The 23,285-nt window shown below is 44.1% G+C and overlaps 1 protein-coding gene across 2 annotated transcripts in view; it reads right to left on the minus strand.

Moving 5' to 3' along the window:
* Positions 1-23,285, minus strand: part of INTS13 (integrator complex subunit 13) — a 62,081-nt gene that overhangs the window by 31,158 nt on the left and 7,638 nt on the right. The window contains exons 2-8 of one of the 2 annotated variants that reach the window (XM_068277596.1): positions 17,034-17,263; positions 16,457-16,531; positions 14,456-14,658; positions 9,523-9,603; positions 9,339-9,429; positions 7,997-8,125; positions 7,808-7,831 (exon numbers count right to left, since the gene is read on the minus strand). In XM_068277596.1, the coding sequence (XP_068133697.1) occupies positions 7,808-7,831; positions 7,997-8,125; positions 9,339-9,429; positions 9,523-9,603; positions 14,456-14,658; positions 16,457-16,531; positions 17,034-17,258 (828 nt within the window). In that variant the 5' untranslated portion in view covers positions 17,259-17,263. The remainder of the gene's footprint in view (positions 1-7,807; positions 7,832-7,996; positions 8,126-9,338; positions 9,430-9,522; positions 9,604-14,455; positions 14,659-16,456; positions 16,532-17,033; positions 17,264-23,285) is intronic. The other variant, XM_068277597.1, reaches the window with a different exon arrangement.

The following is a 23,285-nucleotide window of genomic DNA, read 5'->3' on the forward strand; positions in this document are numbered from 1 at the left end:
TGTATGTAAGCAGTGAGGCCCTGGTGTGAGCAGGACTATGGAAAGAGCACTGGTTGTATGAAAGCAGTGAGGCCCTGGTGTGAGCAGGACTATGGAAAGAGCACAGGTTGTATGTAAGCAGTGAGGGCCTGGTGAGCAGGACTATGGAAAGAGCACGGGTTGTATGAAAGCAGTGAGGTCCTGGTGTGAGTAGGACTATGGAAAGAGCACGGGTTGTATGTAAGCAGTGAGGCCCTAGTGTGAGTAGGACTATGGAAAGAGCACTGGTTGTATGAAAGCAGTGAGGTCCTGGTGTGAGTAGGACTATGGAAAGAGCACTGGTTGTATACAAGCAGTTAGGACCTGGTGTGAGCAGGACTATGGAAAGCGCACTGGTTGTATGCAAGCAGTGAGGCAGAGAGGAAATAGACAGTGGCTTGCAAAAGTATTCAGCCCCCTTGAAGTTTTCCACATTTGGTCATATTACTGCCACAAACATGAATCAATTTTATTGGAATTCCACGTGAAAGACCAATACAAAGTGGTGTACACGTGAGAAGTGGAATGAAAATCATACATGATTCCAAACATTTTTTACAAATAAATTACTGCAAAGTGGGGTGTGCGTAATTATTCATCCCCCTTTGGTCTGAGTGCAGTCAGTTGCCCATAGACGTTGCCTGATGAGTGCTAATGACTAAATAGAGTGCACCTGTGTGTAATCTAATGTCAGTACAAATACAGCTGCTCTGTGACGGCCTCAGAAGATGTCTAAGAGAATATTGGGAGCAACAACACCATGAAGTCCAAAGAACACACCAGACAGGTCAGGGATAAAGTTATTGAGAAATTTAAAGCAGGCTTAGGCTACAAAAAGATTTCCAAAGCCTTGAACATCCCACTGAGCACTGTTCAAGCGATCATTCAGAAATGGAAGGAGTATGGCACAACTGTAAACCTACCAAGACAAGGCCGTCCACCTAAACTCACAGGCCGAACAAGGAGAACGCTGATCAGAAATGCAGTCAAGAGGCCCATGGGGACTCTAGGCGAGCTGCAGAGATCTACAGCTCAGGTGGGGGATCTGTCCATAGGACAACTATTAGACATGCACTGCACAAAGTTGGCCTTTATGGAAGAGTGGCAAGAAGAAAGCCATTGTTAACAGAAAAGCATAAGAAGTCCCGTTTGCAGTTTGCCACAAGCCATGTGGGGGACACAGCAAACATGTGGAAGAAGATGCTCTGGTCAGATGAGACCAAAATGGAACTTTTTGGCCAAAATGCAAAACGCTATGTGTGGTGGAAAACTAACACTGCACATCACTCTGAACACACCATCTCCACTGTCAAATATGGTGGTGGCAGCATCATGCTCTGGGGGTGCTTCTCTTCAGCAGGGACAGGGAAGCTGGTCAGAGTTGATGGGTAGATGGATGGAGCCAAATATAGGGCAGTCTTGGAAGAAAAGCTCTTGGAGTCTGCAAAAGACTTGAGACTGGGGCGGAGGTTCACCTTCCAGCAGGACAACGACCCTAAACATAAAGCCAGGGCAACAATGGAATAGTTTAAAACAAAACATATCCACGTGTTAGAATGGCCCCTTAAAGACTGGCAGCTGTAATTGCAGTAAAAGGTAGTTCTACAAAGTATTGACTCAGGGGGCTGAATAATTACGCACACCCCACTTTGCAGTTATAATTTTTTTATTTTTTTTAAATGTTTGGAATCATGTATGATTGTCATGTCACTTCTCACGTGTACACCACTTTGTATTGGTCTTTCACGTGGAATTCCAATAAAATTGATTCAGTTTTGTGGCAGTAATATGACCAAATGTGGAAAACTTCAAAGGGGGGGGGGGGGGGAGCGATTACTTTTACAAACCACTGTAGATAGATAGATAGCACACCAGCGAGAGTAAGACACACGTACACACCTAAGCAACTGACACAACATACTAACGGAGGCCTTGTATAATGGAATTTATTCTGATAAAGAAATCCAATGTATAATATATAAATTTCATGGGAAGCACTCGGTTACTGCCCGGCCTAGCACTGTGGAAAAGAGCACTGATTTTATGTAAGCAGTGATGGGCTGGTGTGAGCAGGACTATGGAAACAGCACTGGTTGTATGAAAGCAGTGAGGCCCTGGGGTGAGAAGGACTATGGAAAGAACACATTGTATGAAAGCAGTGAGGCCCTGGGGTGAGAAGGACTATGGAAAGAACACTGATTGTATGAAAGCAGTGAGGCCCTGGTGTGAGCAGGACTATGGAGAGAACACTGGTTGCACAATCAACAATGACAGCTGGGGGGGGGGGGGGGGGGGGACTCATGATATCTGACTGCTTAGCTTACCAAGTAGCCAGCAACAAAGTGACTGCTGAAGGGGCTCTGTGTCACCACTGCTGTAAGGGGAATCTCGAGGTTGGTCTGCGAGTAATGGCCACAGCATGGCTACCATTGTGCTCCAGAGACCAGAATGCCTCTCATCTATGTTCAGAGGCCCATACAGTAAAAGCAATTTAAGACTAAAATGTTGGCAGGAATTTCCAAGTAATGTCTCATAAGCCAAAATAACACTTCTCGTAAAGGACAAGAATATTATAACAGTAGTTGCTAAATCAAACCCTAAGTTTACCTTCATTGGTATTGCAATTATGATTCTATGCCTATTTTTAATTCTGCTGCAGATATGAGAAAGCCCTGGTTGCCTATGGTCTATCTGCACTTTGCCTTCACCAGCAGTGGTACAGCGGATAGCACTGATCGTACGTTAAGGGGGGGGGGCCCTGCCCAAAACTGCAACCTACCCTTGTGAGTACCACAGTTTTATACACTACTCCTTTCCTAATACCTGAACATACTACACCATCCGGGCTCCTGGTGTCTGTCCCCTCCCCCAAACACCCCCCCCCCCCCTATACAGGTTTGTCCCTTCCAACTACAGTCAGAACAAGGAAGTGGGAATGTCACAGACTATTCCTGAGCCTCTAGCAGGCTGAACTGCGGTCAGTGTGCATAGCCCTATTTGACTGACAATACATTTACACGGTTACATGAAGGAGCAATATGGAATAAATTTAGCGCGTGAAATTTTTAGTTAGGCTAATGATGCTCAAGAATCCTCAGTATAACTCAGTATGAGAACATTTATGGTAATCTTATAAGCTGTAGTTCCTCTTCAGGGGCCTTTTCCACTAACTGTAATCCTCCACAAAAAGAGGATCACAACAGCACCACGATTATCAAGTAAATTGCGGTGCTATTTTTCCATTAGTGCAATTCGTTTTTTATTCGAATCGCAATCACTGGCCAGCACGACTTTTCATGCAACTGCACTCCTACACGATGGTTCACTGCGCATTTGCGAGTGGAAATTGAATGAAGCGCAATCATATCACAGTGCGATTTTGTATGCGATCTCGCTTCCTAGTGGAAAAGGATCTGTAAACAGTAGGCAACCAGAGAGATCTATAATCTCCCCAGGGAGGCCACATGCCTAATGGATTATAATGACCTTATCATGGAGTAGTCTGAATTTCACTTATTAGCATATTTGTTAGAACGTCACTAAACTTTTACATACCGGTAAATATGAAAGAAAACAAAAAGAAGAAAATACTATATAAACATTGAACACAATAGGAAATGAAACAAAGATGAAAAATGAGAAAATGTAGAAGGGGACAGCTCTAAGTGAGGAGAGAAGGCTTCAGATCTGACCAGCAAAGTACTACATTTCCCAGCATGCACTGCTTTGGCATAAACAGCATGCTGGGAGTTATACCAGAGGATGTCATTACCTAAGGTTGCCTTGCAGGCCTCATGTAAAGAAGCATCCTCTCTGCCAGTGTGAAACCAGAATTGGTTGTTTGTTTTTTTTTTGCTCATTTTGGGTACTTCTACCAAACTGCTTGAAGGTATGACAGGAACCAGCCAACACAGAGTGACAGTACGGTAATCACAGGAGGATGGACACAGCTACAGAACTACAGGGTAGCGCTAAACAGAAGATGCACAGGAAGAAACCTTTACAAAATAAAAGTAGAACTTCGCTCACCACCATTTGGCAGCACAGGGAATAATGGGAGAAGGCATGTTTGTCATACATACCCGCCCTACAGCCATCAATGGATTATTTTGCTTGTAGAGACCGTGTCCCAGGAGATACATGTAAACCCACCACACTTCTGGTTTGGCTTCTTCGGTAATCCCTTTAAGGAAGTCTGCAGTTGACCGTCTAATTGAATTGAAATGTTATTGCAAACCAGAAGTGTGGCATGAATGGACACAACAGCCTGGAGACTGCCTCTTTAGGCAACTCCATCCATCAACAGCCATGTATATGGAGTATGTATTCCAGGCCTCACCTCCAGCCAAGCTACCAAATAGCAGAGAACTGAGTTCTTTTAAAAAGCATTTTGGGCAAAATCAAAAAGCGACATTCAGGGAAGAAACCACCTACTCACCTCCCACTTTCCTCCACTAAAATGGAGGAAATACAAAAAGAGAAGAAGAACTGAGGACCAGCAGAGACCTTACAAGTGAGGTGAGTATGAGCTTTTCTCCCTACAGGCTTTTTCATATGTACAGTATATTGCTCCAAGTTCCGATTTAAAGTTGTTAGTGTGGATAAGGCATCATAAAATGAGGATCTCACCTATAATGTAATATACTTCCTTGCAAAAAGTAAAATCCTTCAGTAGATAGTACTGCTGTATATAATCTAAAGCTCCGTATGCACGCTAGACCGCGATAATCAGAAAACGAGCGATCCCTGACGGTTAACAAGCGAACAACGTTGGCACGCATATGAATTTAGCGATGGCACAACGATAGTCCGGTGATCGGATTCTTAGCACAAGTGCAAAAATGAGGATCTGGAAGTGCGAAATTCAGCACACCTGAGTACTTAATATGTTTGAATGGATCGACCAGTTATCGTTCAGTACAAACAGTTATTGTCTCAACTGATCTGCCAGGATGGATTGGGCTACATGGACGATAATCACTGTCTTTTATAGTTGTTAGGGCACTGTTTATTTTTATTTTTTAAGACGATTCTCAGCTGACCCGTCATATCGTTTGTTTCCAACAACCGCAGTCTAGCGTTTGTACGGAGCTTTAAAGAGATATTCAGATCAATCTTGCAACAAAACATTAACGGTTATCTCAAATCCTTAGTTTATAAACACATGCAGATGACCCCACAGATATCAGCCCACAGCACTACACCATAGATCAGGCTGGGAGAGGGGAGGGGGAGTAACACTGCAAATAAGGACACAGAAAGCCTTTCACTATGTTATACGGCTAGAGGAGGTGCCTGAAAACATTTCCAGATACACATAAGCTGCACTGCTTTGTCTATATGCACATTACTGGCTTTATATGTTTTTTAGGTGGGTGGGAGTAGGGCAAGGCCTCGCCACTCATAATTCTGACCAAGAGGTCAGACAAGACAGAACAAGAGGATGCAAGCAATGCACTGCATCTGACAACCAGCAAGACAAAAGTGCTGATCCTCTTATGAAAAAACAATTTTTTTCTTTAGTTGCCATAGTGCAGTAACTAACAGATCAGTGTTTGTTTTTTGAAACACAATGCAGGGTGTTCTGCTTTAATGATTGTAGTCCCATTTAATACACTGGCAGGTTATTGCCAATATATTTAATATAAGAGATTACTCCATGCTTATAAAGATAATAAATTGGCTGCAGTGTGCAGTGATCTCTGCTTGAATAATTAGTTTATAACTTTCCCCCCTTCTTTGTTGGCTGCCCATTTGCATCGCTTTTCCATCCTGTACAGATCAGGATCATCACTCCAGCACACAATTAAGCCTGGTACACACTTAAAATTACGATTGGCCAATCACTGACCAATTTTACCACTTCCACGTAGTAGGAGGGTTTACGTACAAAATCTGTACATAGTATTCAACATCTGTTGACCCTCCTACTACGTGGAGGTGGTAAAATAGTTATGTGATTGGCCACCATAGTTGTAAGCGTTTACCAGGCTTAGGCTCTTGCTAATGTAATGCTATGGGTGTAATCCCACTTGCGTGATTTTATAAAAATCCTCCATAGCATTACATTAGCAAGAGCTTTTTCAAATCAATAGAGCTTAGAAAAGGCTGCTAGTGGGTTTGTGTCCATATATTGGCAGATGGGCAGCAGATTTGATCATCAGATAGATGGAATCGGATTAGAGAGGGATCTATTGCTGCCACACAACTGCACACAGCACTCCAGTAGACTTAAAGTGGACCCAAATTAAAAATACAAGATTTCAGAAATAAAATCTATTTTCTAAATTATAATAATAAATAGCAGCTTTTTTTCAGCTGCATGACGACAAATATAAAATATTTTACATTTATTGGAGGAACCCCTCCCTTCCTTTCAAATTGCCGGGATTTTTCCGGCAAACTGGTGGAGTAGATGGTGTCTGGCAATGGAGGAATTGCTAATGGCTGCCCCCAGTATAACTTTAGCTATGAAACGAGAAGGGTGAAAAGCATGCACTGAAATGATCATAGGTTTGAAGGAGTGTTTATTTATCTTTGTATGTGTCAGAGTGGTGCAACTAAATATTTTTAATTAAAAAAATGTTTGGTTTGGGTCCGCTTTAAAGGGAAGGTCCAAGCAAAATAAAAAAAGGAGTTTCACTTACCTGGGGCATCTACCAGCCCCATGCAGCCATCCTGTTCCCTCGTAGTCACTCACTGCTGCTCCAGTCCCCCGCTGGCAGCATGCCGACCTCAGAGGTCGGCGGGCCGCATTGCGTACATTTTTACGCATTCACGCTAATGCAGAAACATTAACACATACATTTTTACGCGTTAGTGGTTAATGCGTAAATCCACTAACGCGTAAAAATGTATGTGTTAATGTTCCTGCACTAACTGGAATGCGTAAAAATGTACGCAATGCGGCCCGCCGACCTCTGAGGTCGGCATGCTGCCAGCGGGGGACTGGAGCAGCAGTGAGTGACTACAAGGGAACAGGATGGCTGCATGGGGCTGGTAGATGCCCCAGGTAAGTGAAACTCATTTATTTATTTTGCTTGGACCTTCCCTTTAAGCATGAAATCTATTAGAAATCTGTGCAGCCACCTCTGCCTGCCATGCTCCCCAAGTCTCCCATATGTACCCCCTTACCCTGGCCATAGGGATTGTTCAAGCTTTACTCTGGTGATCTCATGTTGAAGCGGTGCCAAAACTCACCTGTACCCTGGTGAGCTACTCCCATTTCTTTTCTCCATCGCTGCCAGGATGCCTGCACCTTGTGACTTGGTGGCACGTACGTGAACACGTACATGCCATCAGGTCACAAGGTACAGGTGCCCGGTGGCCATGGAGAGAAGAAACAGAAGTAGCTCACCAGCATACAGGTTGACTTTAGCACCGCTTCAACGCTCAACATGGGCCCAGGAGGGGGTACAGACCTTATACATGGGCTGGGGGTGTTCAGGGGAGTGAACAAAACATGGCTACCGCCGTGCAACCAACCTGATGTGATCAATGGTGCAGACACACAATTTACAACAAAGTTATATATAGGATCTTACCATCCATACAAGCACAGAATAACAGCTTATGCAGCTCCTACTGGAGGAGACATCAGTATAGTTAAACGGGGTTGATATTCCAGTATAGTACATTATAGATTAGGGCCTCATCGTAAGACATTTCAACAGATTTAAGTAAAAGCACACTACAACTTTAAACCAATTTTTGCCTGTAACATAGTTCTGTTGTCAGGGTCACTTGTTTTGCGGATGGGGAAAGGGGTTCTTTTCCAAGATGTACTGACCTGATCACAGACACTGAGTGTGGGCTAGTGAAAAACAGAAAAATGTGATATGGAGAGAAAAACAAAAACAGAAAAAAAAATATACAAAAAAGAAAAACAAAAACAAAAACAAAAAAACACAAAGTAGACAGAAAGGCGCAAAATGTATTGAGTGATGCTGACTGAGACCAGCGAGAGAGAAGGACTCACCTTCATGGGGATGTTAGTGATGGTGGTGGAGGCCAGGTCAAAGTGTAGCTGCACTAAGGTATTGAGTTTGGTGGCCAGATGTCGGCCGGCGCGGACACTGTGAACTTCGCTGGTCAGCACAGAGGACAGCTGGAGATAAATGAGGAGAACAGAACCTCTATCATTTGTTAAATACATGAATGCAATATTTACGCTTTCATTTTTGATACAGAGGGGAAGGATTAAATGACTGTCAGACCCTTATTGCTGTTTGGGTTCCCACAACGGACAGAATAACTATTTACGGGCTAAAAGTGATTGTTCAAGTCCACTTTAGTTCTATTCCTCTACCCTCTGAATTCAGCTGGTGGGCAGCTAAATTAGGCGTGATAATAAAAGTAGGAAAAATAATAGATTCTAGACTAAATTTCCCAGCATCCCTACGTTACAGCTAACATGGAACAAGAACAGGAAGTAGGTCATGAGCGACTGTGCAAAGAAAACCACGTTGCTAACAGTGTGAAGGCTTTATGGGGAGTTCCTCTTTAAAGAGGAACTCCAGTGAAAATAATGTAATAAAAAAAAGTGCTTCATTTTTACAATAATGGATGTATACATGATGTAGTCAGTGTTTGCCCATTGTAAAATCTTTTAAATCCCCGATTTACATTCTGACATTACATGGTGACTTTTTACTGTTGGCAGGTGATGTAGCTGCTGCATGCTTTTTTGGCAGTTGGAAACAGCTGTTAACAGCTATTTCCCACAATGCAACAAGGTTCACAGACTGGAAACTGCCAGGATTACCACGGTCCTCAGAGTTTCTTGTGGGAGCGGTTTCACCACAATATCAGTCATACAGAGCCCCCTGATGGTCTGTTTGTGAAAAGGAATAGATTTCTCAAGAGAAAGGGGGTATCAGCTACTAATTGGGATGAGGTTCAATTCTTGGTCGGAGTTTCTCTTTAAGTGACACAAAACATGATGGAATACGTACAGCCCCAGTCCTACATAGAACTATGGCTCTAATGACAGTTGCTCTGCAGTCATAACTGATAAGCAGTTACAGTAACACTGTGTGGCTAATAAACCACTTGTGAGAGAAGAGAACAGATAATACAAGTCAATAGTTGCAGATTTATCCATATGGGAGCGGACTAAATAAAAATAAAAAAAAAAAATCATCATTCAAACTAGGTTTTTTTTTTTTTTTTACATTTTTTAAGCCTAAATAAGAATATGGGATTCCATTAAAGTCTTATTTAAGATTAGTACTATAGATGCAATGGTTTATGTCATCAGTTTATTTTCTCCTCAGGTTTTTTTTTTTTTTTACTTTTTAAGCGTGGGTAATACAACTTACATCTTTCTTGGACCGATCCGACACTAGGCTGTCGTCTCCAACAGGATATGTGTGAATTAACACCAACTCACACTTCTGAACCTGCATAAGACTGTGCAAAAAAAAAAACAAAGTAAAAATTAAACTATTTTCTATATGGATTGCTGTGCATGGAATTTATTGCATTCAGCTTGTGTCCACCTACTGATCAGAGCCGGCAGCCAGCTTGTTGTGCTCAAGTATGGTCTCGTTGACGCAGTCTTCCAGCATCTGAACATGGCTATCGCTACAAACACAAACATACAGAGGAGAGAATTACAGCAATCAGCCTCACTCACACACAAGTTTGCATTGACAGCATTAATAGTAAGACAAGACACAGACCATTTCTATTGCGCTTTTCTCCAGGTGGACGCAAAGCACTAGAGCTGCAGCCACAAGGGCATGATCAGTAGGAAGCAGCAGTGTTAGGAGTGTTGCCCAAGGTCTCCTTACTGACTAGGTACTGGCTTAATGGACCACTATCGCAAAAAAAGTAGGCAGTTAAAATCTGACAGAACCGACAGGTTTTGGGCCAGTCCATCTCCTCATGGGGAATTCTCAGGGCCTGTTTCCACTACATGCAGATTGGATGCAGAAAAACTGACTCCAATGCATGCCTATGGGAAAACCTTCATCAGAAAAATTGCGTTAAGTGGAAACAGGCCCATAGGCATTCATTGGAGTCATAGCCGGCCTTTGATATGAGCGACTGGAGCGGTCGCTCAGGGTGCCAGCTTTCAAGGGGGCGCCTATAGCTGGTTGCCTATACTGAGGGCACCTACACCTGATTTCCTATACTGAGGGCACCTATTTCTCACTACCTTTACTGAGGGCTTCAACACCTGGCTACCTATACTGGAGGCACCTACGCCTGGCCACCTATGGGGGGATGGAGACCTTCAACTAACTTCCTATACTGGAGGCACCTATGCTTGGCAACCTATATTGAGTGCACCTAAGCATGAGATCCTATACTGGAGGCATCTATACCTGGCTACCTACCTATACTGAGTCTGAGGGCGTTTTAGGGGGGGGCGCACTGCGGCTATAACGCGTGGTGCAAATTGTCAGTGCTGTGCTATCATTCTAAATGGGGGGGGGGGAGGGCGGCTAACTGTCCCACTGATTGTTTTTATTAATATTCCTGAAAGGTTCTAGCCTTCATTTTTAAGTGTATTCAGGATAATGCACTCTTTCCATCCATTCATGGTTATTAATAGTATTTTTTCTATTATACATACGTGACATGTCACAGAGATCTGAGCATTTGGCTTGATGTGTCACAACATCAAAAAGTTTGGGAACCACTGTTCTAGGAGATATCTAAAGGAGAAAAGGGGAATTTCATATGGTTCTGTGTGTGTATACGTGCCTGCGTGTGTGTATATGCACATGGGAAGAGTATGAAGGGGGGGGGGGCACAAAAATCAGGTTTCGCTCAGGGCGCTGTGAAACCTAAGGCCGGCCCTGATTGGAGTCAGTTTTTCTGCATCCAATCTGTGTGTAGTGGAAAGAGGCCCTAAGGCACTGTTCACACTTAAGGTGGGTACACACGTCAGATAAAAGTCTTTGGAAAATGAAAGATCACAGACCAATTTTACCCTCTTCCATGTAGTATGAGAGCCATACTCTACACTGTCTATTCTATGGGAGCTGAACTCCCCATCAGACAGAAATCTTTGCGAGATGCTGCACATAAAGATGCTGTACACATTCAACAGATCAGTATCTGCAAAAGATCAGTTCCTGCAAAAGATCCGTTCCTGCAAAATGCATTCAAAGTCTATGATATCTGCAGATCTCATACGCACCTTGTTTAACGGACCATCATCTGCAAATCAGACAATTATCTGCCGATCTGAAGATCCAACCTGGTGGATCTGATCTGCAGATAATTGTCCGTTAAACAAGGAGTGTATGAGATCTGCAGATATCATAGACTTTGAATGCATTTTGCAGCAACGGATCTTTTGCAGATATTGATCTGTTGAATGTGTACAGCATCTTTGTGTGCAGCATCTTGCAAAGATTTCTATCTGATGGGGAGTTCAGCTCCATAGAATAGACTGTGTAGAGTATGCACTCATACTACATGGAAGGGGGTAAAATTGGTCTTTGATCTTTCATTTTCCAAAGGCTTTTATCTGACGTGTGTACCCACCTTTAATCAGTTGCTCTCAGTTATAACTGAAAGGACCACTGATTTTCAAAGTAATGCCCATGTTTTCCTATAGCACAGTTTACACTTAAAGGACCTCTGTCGCAAAAAGAAAAAAAGTAGGCAGTTAAAATCCGACAGAACCGACAAGTTTTGGGCCAGTCCATCTCCTCATGAGGGATTCTCAGAGTGTTTTTTTGTTTTCAACAGCATTTTCTGAACAGCGGTTTAACTGCCAAAATAGTAAGATACCAGCAAGCCTCCCTAATCACTTCCACACTATTTTGTCAGTTAAACTTTGCAACTGCTCTTCAGGAAATGCTGTTGGAACAAAGAAAACCCAGAGAATCCCCCATGAGGAGATGGACTAGCCCAAAACCCATCAGTTCAGTCAGCTTTTAACTGCCTACTTTTTTCGTGATAATGGGCCTTTAAGACCTGTACCCGCCTCACGATTTTTCAATGATTTTTTGAGCGACTAGTAGTCATTTCTGAGATCCCGCAATGTGGGTACAGGCACGCGTGATCACATGACCGCCGTTTTGCGTCGCAACCTATTTTGTATGATTTTCTTGGTCATCGTCAACAACGACAGATGAACAGGTTATATTTATGTTATGATGTTATGTTAGATTGGATTCCTGTATAGCTCACGGTCTGCATACAGCGGCAATTTGGAGAAAAAAAAAAAAGTATATCTTGTGTAAAAAAAAAAATAAAAAAAATAAAGTATATCTTGTGTAAAAAAAAAAAAAAGGTTATTTAGTATTTATATAGTGCTGAGATCTTCTGCAGCGCCGTACAGAGTACATTGTCTTGTCACTTAATTGTCCCTCACAATCTAATGCCTACCATAGTCATATATGTATGTATGTATGTATGTATGTATGTATGTATGTATGTATGTATGTATGTATGTATGTATGTATGTATGTATGTATCATAGTCTAGGGCCAGGGCTGGTTCTAGACTTTTTGCTGCCTGAAGCAAACTCTTCCCCTCCACCCCCCCCCCCCCAAAAGCACAGAGGGTGGCATTGCAGGAAGTGGGCGGCATTGCAGAAAGCGGCGCGTCGAGCGGTGGAACGCAATGAAGTGAGTAACTGCTTCCCCGCTCACTGCCGGCTTTTAATGTAGCAATCATAGCTGGAGGGGGAGAGTGGCCTGGGGAGCCCCAGGAGAGGCGGGCAGGGCGTTTGACCCCCCCCCCCCCTCCCCACCGCTGTGCCTTCTGCTCCCCCTTCCTGGCTACTACCCCCCTCCACCCTAGCGCCCCCCCCCCCCCACTTTTGCTACCTGAGGAACCTGTCTCACCCCACCTTATGGGCAGCCCAGGGCTGTCTAGGGCCAATTTTTTTTTTTAGCAAGAAGCCAATTAAGTGATCTGTAGGTTTTAGGGATGTGGGAGAAAACTGGAGTGTCCGAAGGAAACCCACACAGACACATGAAGAACATACAAACTCCATGCAGATACAACCCAGGCTGGGATTCCAACTGGGGACCCAGCAATGCAAGGTGAGAGCGCTAACCACTACGCCACTGTGAAGTGAAGGAGAACTCATCTGAGGTAGGACTACAGGTGTATCCAACTGTGCATGTCCTTGTGAATCACAATCTTATAGGCATTAAGGGAAAATTCCCTGCCAAAATCTGTGCATCAATATAGGTTCAAAAAGCTCAGTAAACAAGTTGCTAGGTTTTAGGTACAAATGTCATTAAGAAAATGGTATGGACTGATTTTACAACTTATGTAAATAATGAGCGATCCGTAGTCATCTGCGCACTGCTCCTTCAGCCCCCTCGCTTAGCAACAGGATATGTCACTCACCTCTGTACATGTTTGGCCCCACACTGTTGCCCGAGGGATTGAGTAACAGCCTCCTGCTGATCCCTTTGGCTGCAGTAGGATCTGAATCGCACACCTTAAACAAGTATGCGGGTAATCCAGTCAGGAAAACCTGATCTGCCCAAGTAGGATTTTGCCTCGAGCACTGTAAAAACAGCGCAGGAGATTTGGGTGCAGCTGGCACCATCATAGGCTGTAATGGGAATCACGGCTATAGCGGCTCTCAGTGAGTAATTTGGGCACAGTCAGAAGACGGAGCACAAATTACTATAAAAACACTAATTTGTCCGCCAGCAATAGCTGGAAGCTGAATTACACCTCTCCCCACTATCCATGGCGGCCTGGAAGGGGAATAGTAATTAGAGCCGCTGTCAATTAAAGCGGAACCCGAGATAAAAAAGTAACTATAACAAAGTGTGTGTGTGTGTGTGTGTGTGTGTGGGGGGGGGTGGTGTGGGGTGTGTGTGTGTGTATTTTATCTGAAGTTTAGATAGTTTACACAGAAAATCTAGTTGCAAACAGCTTTAAAAGTTTATGATTATTTCTTGCTGTGATACAATGAGGGCTGCCATGTTCTGTTTGTCCCATTGTCACAGGCCTGAGGGCTGGAGATGCCATCAGCTTGCCTGTGTGTAAATTCAGTCCCCTCCCCTCCTCCCCTCTACCTCTGAAATCAATGGCTAGTGACCTCCTCCTCCTGCCCAGACTGACCTCCCATAAGCCCCTGCTACCTGGGACTGAGTGCCAAGGCTCTCTGAAAAGCTGTGTGTGAGGCTTGTTTAGTTTATACGGAATTAGAGTATTAAAACAAAACAAACAAAAAAAGTATTTGGCCTGAGGAATGCCCAATAAACTATATGAAAGGAACACAATTATGCAATGAGTAAAAGTTTATCTCGGATCCACTTTACCCAGGAACGGGGTGAGCAGTTTATCGGCTTTACCCTGCGCCCAATTCATATGTATGCACTCTGCCTCCTCTGGATCAAACCTGTCATTGATTGTGAGAAGATAAACATGATGGAGCCAAGCGGCTGTTGTCAGCCTAACTGGCTACGTGACACTGTTACTAGACTAGCCTGCAGTTTTGTACCTCTTGGCGTTAGTGAGACAGATGATGCGCCCTCTGTTGGCCACACGATCTGCGTTCTCCATCAGTATGGTCCTGGACTCATGCTGATAATCTGTTATCTTACACAGGGACTCCACCGCCGCCACTAGTCCATGAAGGATGCTACAGCACTCTGGGTCCGTCCGGGGGTTCGGAGGACCAATCGAAGCCAAGGCTGCCATTAACTAAAACAAAAAATAATACTTTGAAATGGGGTGGCTATGCAGATGTTTAAGAACTAATGCGATCCTCTAACAAAAAACAAAAAAATTAACTTCGCAACTTTTACATAATACCATTCAGCTAGGCAAATACATAATCTTTATCTGTGAAATTTTAAAGGTTTTAAGATAAAATGAATGACCTTGGGCCCTCTTGCTGCCAAAACTGAATGGAATAAATACAGAATACATCCCAATTGTATGTGAATTTTTGACAATGTATTTATTCTTAAAAGCACTCGGGAAATTGCTATACCAAGTGCTTTTTCAAGCCTTTTGCAATTTCCATGTACCTGCCATTATAGGCAAATCGCCCCAAAAATGGTACAGGCAGCACTTTGGTGAGCAGATCATAATCAAACCGCTCAGATGTGAACACTCATAGGGAATCATTGCACAAGTGCATTTAGGGCTATTTTCAAAATCACCTGCGCTTAAAAAAAAAAATCCCGAAAGCGCCCTTAGTGGATTTATGCTTTACAAGCTATGGACTGATATGTTTATTTCGTGTGAAACGTTCATCTCTGGTTCCCTTTAAGGGCTAAAGGGAACCAGAGATGAACGTTACACACAAAATAAACACATCAGTCCATAGCTTGTAAAGAATAAATGCTCTACCTGATAATTTTGCCGCTTTGGTGTGCCTTTTTTAGTTTTTTTTTATTCATTATTGCTCCAGGAAAAATCAAATATGGCCGCCGGCTCATATCCCTTCTGCTTCCCGGTTAGGAGTGGTTCTGGATGTGCTGTCTAGGCTATATGAGACTAGGCTGCTGTCTAGGCTATATGAGAAAGGCTGCTGCAGCCTTTCATCTGTGTGCTTTCATTTTGGTATGATGTGCAGCTGCCTGTAGGAAGTGTCCCTCATAGGAATGATCATTATCTATGCAGACAGAGTGCACACAGATCATATTGCAGTCACACTTGTCGGTTTCAGAGATTCTCTCTCAGCAGGAGCAGCCCCTTCCTATTTTATCAGTGTTCTCAGTATGCAAAGCAGGAAATCTGAGCCAGGAGTGGGCAGGCTTGCGCTTGAAAAGACTCCACAGAAGAGTGACTCAGCTGTAATGATTCCAGGTCAAACCTAGACTGAGCCCGTCAGGATTCTTATCACAGCTGATAATAGACTAATTAAACAGGTAAGAATGAAACTAAAAGCAGAGAAGGTGTTTACTGTCATGTTCCCACTGATAAATGTAGTAAAATACATGAGGGTGCCTCGTCTCTGGTTCTCTTAAAGGAAAAAACTTTGCTTTTTATTTTTAGTACTAAACCTCAGTGGATAAAACAAAAAAAACAATATCACATTCCCTAAAGCGCTATAAACAAGCTAGACCGCCGTCATGGCAAAACAAGCGACGCGGTGACTAGTGATGAGCAAATTATAACGCACATTTGAATTCAGCAAAGGCACAACGACGGTCTGCTGATCAGATCATTACTGGAAACGTGAAAATGAGGTCCCAAGAGTGTGAAATTTGCTACACATAAGTACTTTGAATGGATTGTTATCGTTCAGTACTAACAACTAACAGCGATTATTGTCCGAACCGTCCCGGCAGGACAGAATCATATGCTGCCTAATTTACATCACTTGATTGTAACAATCTCTGTTGAGGCACTTTTTTGGGCATATGCCCTTTTACAGAGCTGCACGTATGAATCTCCTATGTTAAAGAAAATATCTTGGAACTAAATGTAAAGCCTGATAATAGCAGCAGATTCCACAACTCAACAGCATAAAGATAATTTGTTTCCTTACATCTTGCAGGTTTTGGTCCTCTTGAGCCCAGGAATTCAATATCCGAGAGCCTGAATCGCTAACTATATAATTCACCTAAAAAAAAAAAAAAAAAAAAAGGAAACGTAAAGGAAAAAAAATAAATATGAGTGGGAGGGGGGAACCAAGACGACAATAGAGAGCAAAAAGGCCAAAGAAGGAAGAGCAAAGAGAGGGAGAAACAAGAAAGAAAAAGATATGAGAAAGAGTCACACAGTAAAGGCTGGAGCCCACAGGAGACGTTTCAGCCATGCTTTGGAATCGATGGGGTTTCCAAAAGCACTAGGCTAATGAATGGCAATTGGGGAAATTGCAATCGCTGTACAACTTGCTAGCAATAAATTCAAAAGAGCTTTAAAAATCAACAGATATTGCCCTGGAAGATGTTGCTAAAATTAAAAAATATTATAAATATATTATAAAAAGCCCTTAGCAATTTAATTTTGCAATTTGTAGTGGGAACCAGCCCTAAGAAAAGGAAAAATAAAATGACAGATATAGTAAAGAGAAATTCTGTAGACAGAAAGGGTAGAAGAAATCAAAGATTTGTGACTCTTACCAGTTTCTTAAATGGGTAGATATCATACATTATTCTACAGTACTCCATAGATGCTTCCACCGCACAGGTCCATAGTGATTTGGAGATTGGCGCAAGTGGTATTATTCCTTGTGTGCGATTTTTTGTGAGCATATCAAACTCCACATGCTGCCTGCAGGACTCTGCCATATAGGGACAGTGATCCACCACAAACACCGTCTTGTGAGACTCTGAAAAGGCCTTCATCTTATCTACAACAAAAAAGAAACCAGTGTGAAACAAGCCAAGTGTAATGTCTTTTTTCCAAGACACAAAATATGCGAAGCAATTCTTATCAGATCAGGTATGTACTACATTGCCAATATGGAGTTTCACTGCCATATATGCTCAGGACCGCACTATGCAGTGCACTGAATCAACTCTCTACAGTGAATGATGAGTTGGAGTGATTGGGAGGAACAGAAAGATAAGGCATCCCCAGGGTGTGCATGAATGAATGTGCCAAATTTGGGCTCCAGCTGAAAGCAAAATGCTCATCCAGCTGTGGCAACATTAAATACTATCCCCCCCCCCCCCACATGAAGCTTTTGTTCAGTGGGGTAAGACGCAAATTTGGCCTCCAGCTATGGCTAGCGGCCCTTTTTTTTTTTTATCGTAATTTGGGCCACGGCTTTAAGCGACACCCAAATTACTCACCGAGTGGCACTATAGTCTTAATTTACATTACGGCCTCTGACGGAGCCCAAATCTCAGGCAACATGCATGCCCTTATTACTGTCTTGTTCCCAGTAACGTTCTGGATGTGTCCTTTGCATTCCCACAATCCTAGTGTGACATACTGACCTCTACCTCCCCCAGCATCCACAATGACCTCTCCCCTCTACCTAGCACCCACAGTGACCTCTCCCTCCACCTAGCATTCACAGTGACCTCTCCCTCCCCCAGCATCCACAGTGACCTCTCCCTCCCCCAGCATCCACAGTGACCTCTCCCTCCCCCAGCATCCACAGTGACCTCTCCCTCCCCCAGCATCCACAGTGACCTCTCCCTCCCCCAGCATCCACAGTGACCTCTCCCTCCCCCAGCATCCACAGTGACCTCTCCCTCAAACTAGCAGGGCTGTGGAGTCGGAGTCGTGGAGTCGGGCAATTTTGGGTGCCTGGAGTCGGAGTCGGGAAAAAATGCACCGACTCCGACTCCTAATGAATTTGTAACTGTAATTAAAATAGAAAATATGATAAAATGTTCTATTTCTCAGATAATAGTCATTAAAAATAATGTATATATACAGTAATAGCTGTGCTTAGTCCACAAAAATGAAATAAACCAATCAAAATTAGTTACTTGTGCTGCTTCAATAAAGCAGTCCCCGTATTTTTAAGGTCAGATATACATATCTGATTGTGACTGTATATATGATGTGTACACAGGAATCTTTTATATATACTAAATAACATCTATGCTGTAAGAATAAAGCCTGATGTGTAGCCTTGTCACTAATAGAGATGGTCAATGAGATGGAAGTAATTCTGCATTGATGCTGATTTATGCAAATGTATGCACTCCCTTTGCTGATGAAATCAAATAATTTGATATGTTGTTAAAATTTGGTTTGGTGACTACAAATTAAAGGGTAACTGAGACGGATGAAAAGTAAAGTTTTATACATACCTGGGGCTTCCTCCAGCCCCCTTCAGGCTAATCAGTCCCTCGCTGTCCTCCACCACCCAGATCTTCTGCTATGAGTCCTGGTAATTCAGCCAGCCAGCGCTGTCCGGCCGCATGCCGCTCCCACAGCCAGGAACATTCTGCACCTGCGCAATAGTGCTGCACAGGTGTAGTATGCTCCTGGCGGCGGAGTGTGTGCATGCGCACTATGCCCGACTGGCTCAAGTACCTGGACTAATAGCAGAAGATCCAGGTGGTGGAGGAGGACAACGAGGGACTGATTATCCTAAAGGCGGCTGGAGGAAGCCCAAGGTATGTATAAAACTTTAATTTCATCTGTCTCAGGTTTACTTTGTTACACAGTAGTACTATACTCTACATATGCACTCCCCACAGAGCTGCAGGGAATCCACTGAGAATGCTGTGCACATTGAACACAGAGGTGTTGTCTGTTTACAATCTCCTCATTCCCCTGCAGAGTACCTGCACATCATTCTTACATGTACCCACAGTTACATTGCCTAGGGCCTGATAGATGTTCTTTGTTCCGGTTTGTACCTTTTACAAGTACTCTTACCAAGGACTAGTTTTAGTCTAAAGGGAATAAATATAGTAGTCTACATATCCTTCTCACTTCAGTTGTCTTGTAAAATTCCTAAGCGTTGGCAGTTAAGAGATGAATTTCATGTTACATACTTTTAATCAACAAAATTGTAATATGCAAATTAGAGGAGTCGGAGTCGAGGAGTCGGTGGAATCCTATACTGAGGAGTCGGAGTCGGTGGATTTTTGGACCGACTCCACAGCCCTGCAAACTAGCACCCACAGCGACTTCTCCCTCCCCCAGCACCCACAGTGACCTCTCCCTCCCCAGCTCTAGCAGTGATCCTGCTTACTCCAGCACCCACATTGACCTATCCCTCCCCCAGCGGCTACACTCTTGTCCCCTGCAGCACCCATTGGGACCACCCATCCCAAAAGCAGCGACTACAGTGACCTCTCCCAACACACAGCATCCATGACTACTCCCTCCACTGGTAACCACACTGACCTCTTCAAGCACTCACAATGACCTCTCCTTCCCCCAGCACCCACACTGACCTCTACCTCCCCCATAGGACCCACGGTGACCTTCCTTTCCTGCAGCACTCATTCTGACTTCTACCTTCCACAGCACCCACAGTTACTTCCCCCACCCCCTCAGCACCTACAGTGACCTACCCTTCCCCCCAGCAACCACACTGACCTCTACCTCCCCTAGCAGCAACTAGGCCATTCCTAGCAGTACCCACAGTGACCTCCAACTCCCTGCACCCACAGCAATCCCACCAATATTCAGCTACCACATTACACTCAACCAGTAACCCCCACTATAGCAAGCACCCAGTACCTGCACCAAGCACCCTGAACCTAATACTCATATCCGGCCTCCATATGACACTTAGTACTTGCATCAAACAGCCACATGACACCCAGTACCTGCACCCTTTCACCCCATAGCTGGCACCCAGTACTCACACCCGCATGGCACAATACTTGCCCGCAGCCCCGACATGGCACTCACTACTCACACCTGCACACAGCATCCACTATCTGCACTCACATCACCAGTACTAGCACCCAAAGTACCTGCACTCAGAATCAACATGACACAATGCCCACCCATAGCTAGCACCCAGTGCAGGCATGGCACCAAGTATTCGCACCTATGTGATACCCAGTACCTGCACCCATCACCTACATGTTTCATCTGCAGTAGTTCCAGGTGCACTAAGCCTCCACTTGGTGCCCAAGACAAACACCAAGCACTCACATATGACATCCAATACTTGCACCCAGAACTCACAAGGGACTGAGTACCTGCAATAAAGACCTACATGTTGCTTGATATCCACCCATACAACCACTTACCACTCACTGCATCTGGGCACCCACTGCGCCTTGGCACTCACTGCAGTTATGCTTTTACTAATGCTTAGCAACCACTGCATATTGGAAACCACTTGGGTGCTGATCTAGAGGGATAGGAGGTCCCAGTAATGAAAGGCGAATATGTGCCTCCACTGTGGGCTCCACTGTCCCCACTCTAATAGTGGGCACCTATGACTGCTGATTTGACGGGTGGTGGCGCCAAAAGAGTTTGTTGGAAGGAGACACAGTCTGCCTGATACTGCTATAAAGAGGTAGGGTGTGTGTGTGTGTGTGTGTGTGTGTGTGTGTGTGTGTGTGTGTGTGTGTGTGTGTGTGTGTGTGTGTGTGTGTGTGTGTGTGTGTGTGTGTGTGTGTTAAAGAGTCTGAAGCGAAAAAAAAAAATTGCTAAATGTCCCTTAGCATTTGCTTCAGAACTCTCACCAGCGCTAAACCGGGGGCTCTAAGGACGGCGCTTCCGGTAAGGGGCAGAGCCCTCTGCTGCAGCTCTGCCTCTTCTAACCTCAATCGCGGCGGATCGCCACCCCCCCTCTCTTTCTTCACAGAGAGGGGCGGGGAGAGGCAGAGCTACAGAGAAAAGCTCAGCCTCTCAGGGCAGCAGAATCCACGACCAATGGATCTGATTGGTTAGTGCTAACATAAATGTAAGGTGAGCGCCCTCAGTTATCGCCTGTGATAGAGTATGCTGCGCTTGTTGCCGAGACTGCACTCACACCAAGTATTGTCTTGCTGATGACTTGTGCCTGTCTCTTGACTAAGCTTCTTCTAGATTGGATACCAGTTATCGACCTGGCTTGCACCTGACCACGCTTCTGTATTGGATACCTTGTTACTGACCCGGCTTGTTAAAAGAATACGCATGAACGCTGCTTGCCTCGACCCTGGTCTGATTCACCTTGCATCTGTCTAGTGATTACTTCAGCCAATCCTTTTTACCTTGTCTTCGCCTGGATTGCTTCAGCCTACAGGCCTCAGGTGACTATTCAGTGTATTACATTACTTGCTTTGCTGTGTTTGGTTATTTCTGTCTGCCAGCCTGTATGCTCCATCTACCTGCAGGGTATTGTAGTTGTATTAGGCAGAAGCTTTTACAGGTGTTAGGGCTGGGTTATAGGTCAGTCATATGGGTGTGAGGATATATGTGGTGATGATGATATGTACGGTAATATGCAGAACACAGCAGCCATATTGTATCTCGTGGAAGCCATATTTTCACCTTTTCGGCCTCTGTCATATGTGAATGTCTGCTCAGAGCCAGGTGGCGTTCATGGAGTTCCTGTATGTATATTAACTCTGCATTCAGTGTCCAGCAGGAAAAGCTACCATTGTCTGCATTTGACTAGATCAATTACGTTGGATAGGCAAATTAACCTAGACATTCAATTAGGGACTGTCTACCTAGCCTCTAATTAGGAGATGGCTAATTAGTCAATAGCCAGTCCTGTCCTCACCTTTGATCTGCTGTAAAATACTGTCTCAGATGTGTACTATTGTCACCTGGCTCAAATAAGCTGCTAATGTGATTGTATGTCAATGAAACTACATTTGCATTCAGTTCCTCTGGGTACAGGTAATTAGGTAACAACCCTCTATTATGTCCTGGATCTTGCATTGCTTTGAACTTTGTGTATATGTAAACAAGCCAATATACAATCCAGACTAAATGAGTCTGGACAGTTGGAAGCTAACACAGGAACGTTTGAAGTTTACATATGACAGCCTGCTGGAAGTGTTTTGAAGTGTATGTGTATAAACAGGAAAAGCTTTGAAGTGGCATGTCATAGCCAGCAAGGATGTGCTGTCACACCTGAGGAAATTGGATTATTCCTGGATCTGGACATTTGAGTGGCCCCGGGCCACAAATTTTGCTATAAAACATCAGCTAGGATAGTCACAACTTGTAGTTCCTCGGAGATAGCAAAAGACGCTAAAACTGCCCTGACCTGGTCAGATTGCGTTCTCCCGCAAACAACATTCTAACCTACACGCTGGTAACATTACTTCCCTTTTGTTTCTGCAACCTGTCTTGTTGTGTATCTTTGTAACTTTTACTTTGTTTTTTGTAAATCTTTTGTATATATTTTTTTCTGCACTGTTCCACTTTTTTCTGAAATATTAAATATTTATTTAATAAGATTGACTTCTGCTGTACTAAGCCAACGCTCATAGCGCGCGTGCGTGCGTGTTTCCGTATTTGGCCTAATGCACAAAAGCTGACCCAGATACGGAAACGCGGACTGCGTGCAGGTCACTCGGCAGCAGATTGGAAGTGTCTAGCAACAGCTAGTGGTGGCAGTGATAAGTGTTCTGAGGGGGTCACATCCTTGTGTTAGCTCAACTAAGGCTGCTTCCCCTCTTGATCTGGTCAAACCCACAGTCAGGAACCGTATCTGCAGGCGTGCCGCAGGGCCGGTTCCTGACAATGGGCATACAGTCTGACTCGTAGCAGGTGACCAGGCAAACCTGACAGGGGGTATTACATACACAATTTAGCATGATTGATCGATTAGGGCTTCTTTTTCAAATTTGAGCACCACCCCCTTGAGGATCCTCTGCATGGCCCTGCATATGTTTATATTGTGTAGTGTATGTATCCTAGTCTAGGACCAGTTTAGGGGAAAGCCAATTAAATCTGCATGGGTTTTTTTGTTGGATGTGGGGAGGAAACCAGAGTGC

The sequence above is a fragment of the Hyperolius riggenbachi genome, chromosome 3 (assembly GCF_040937935.1).
Source record: "Hyperolius riggenbachi isolate aHypRig1 chromosome 3, aHypRig1.pri, whole genome shotgun sequence".
Taxonomy (NCBI): domain Eukaryota; kingdom Metazoa; phylum Chordata; class Amphibia; order Anura; family Hyperoliidae; genus Hyperolius; species Hyperolius riggenbachi.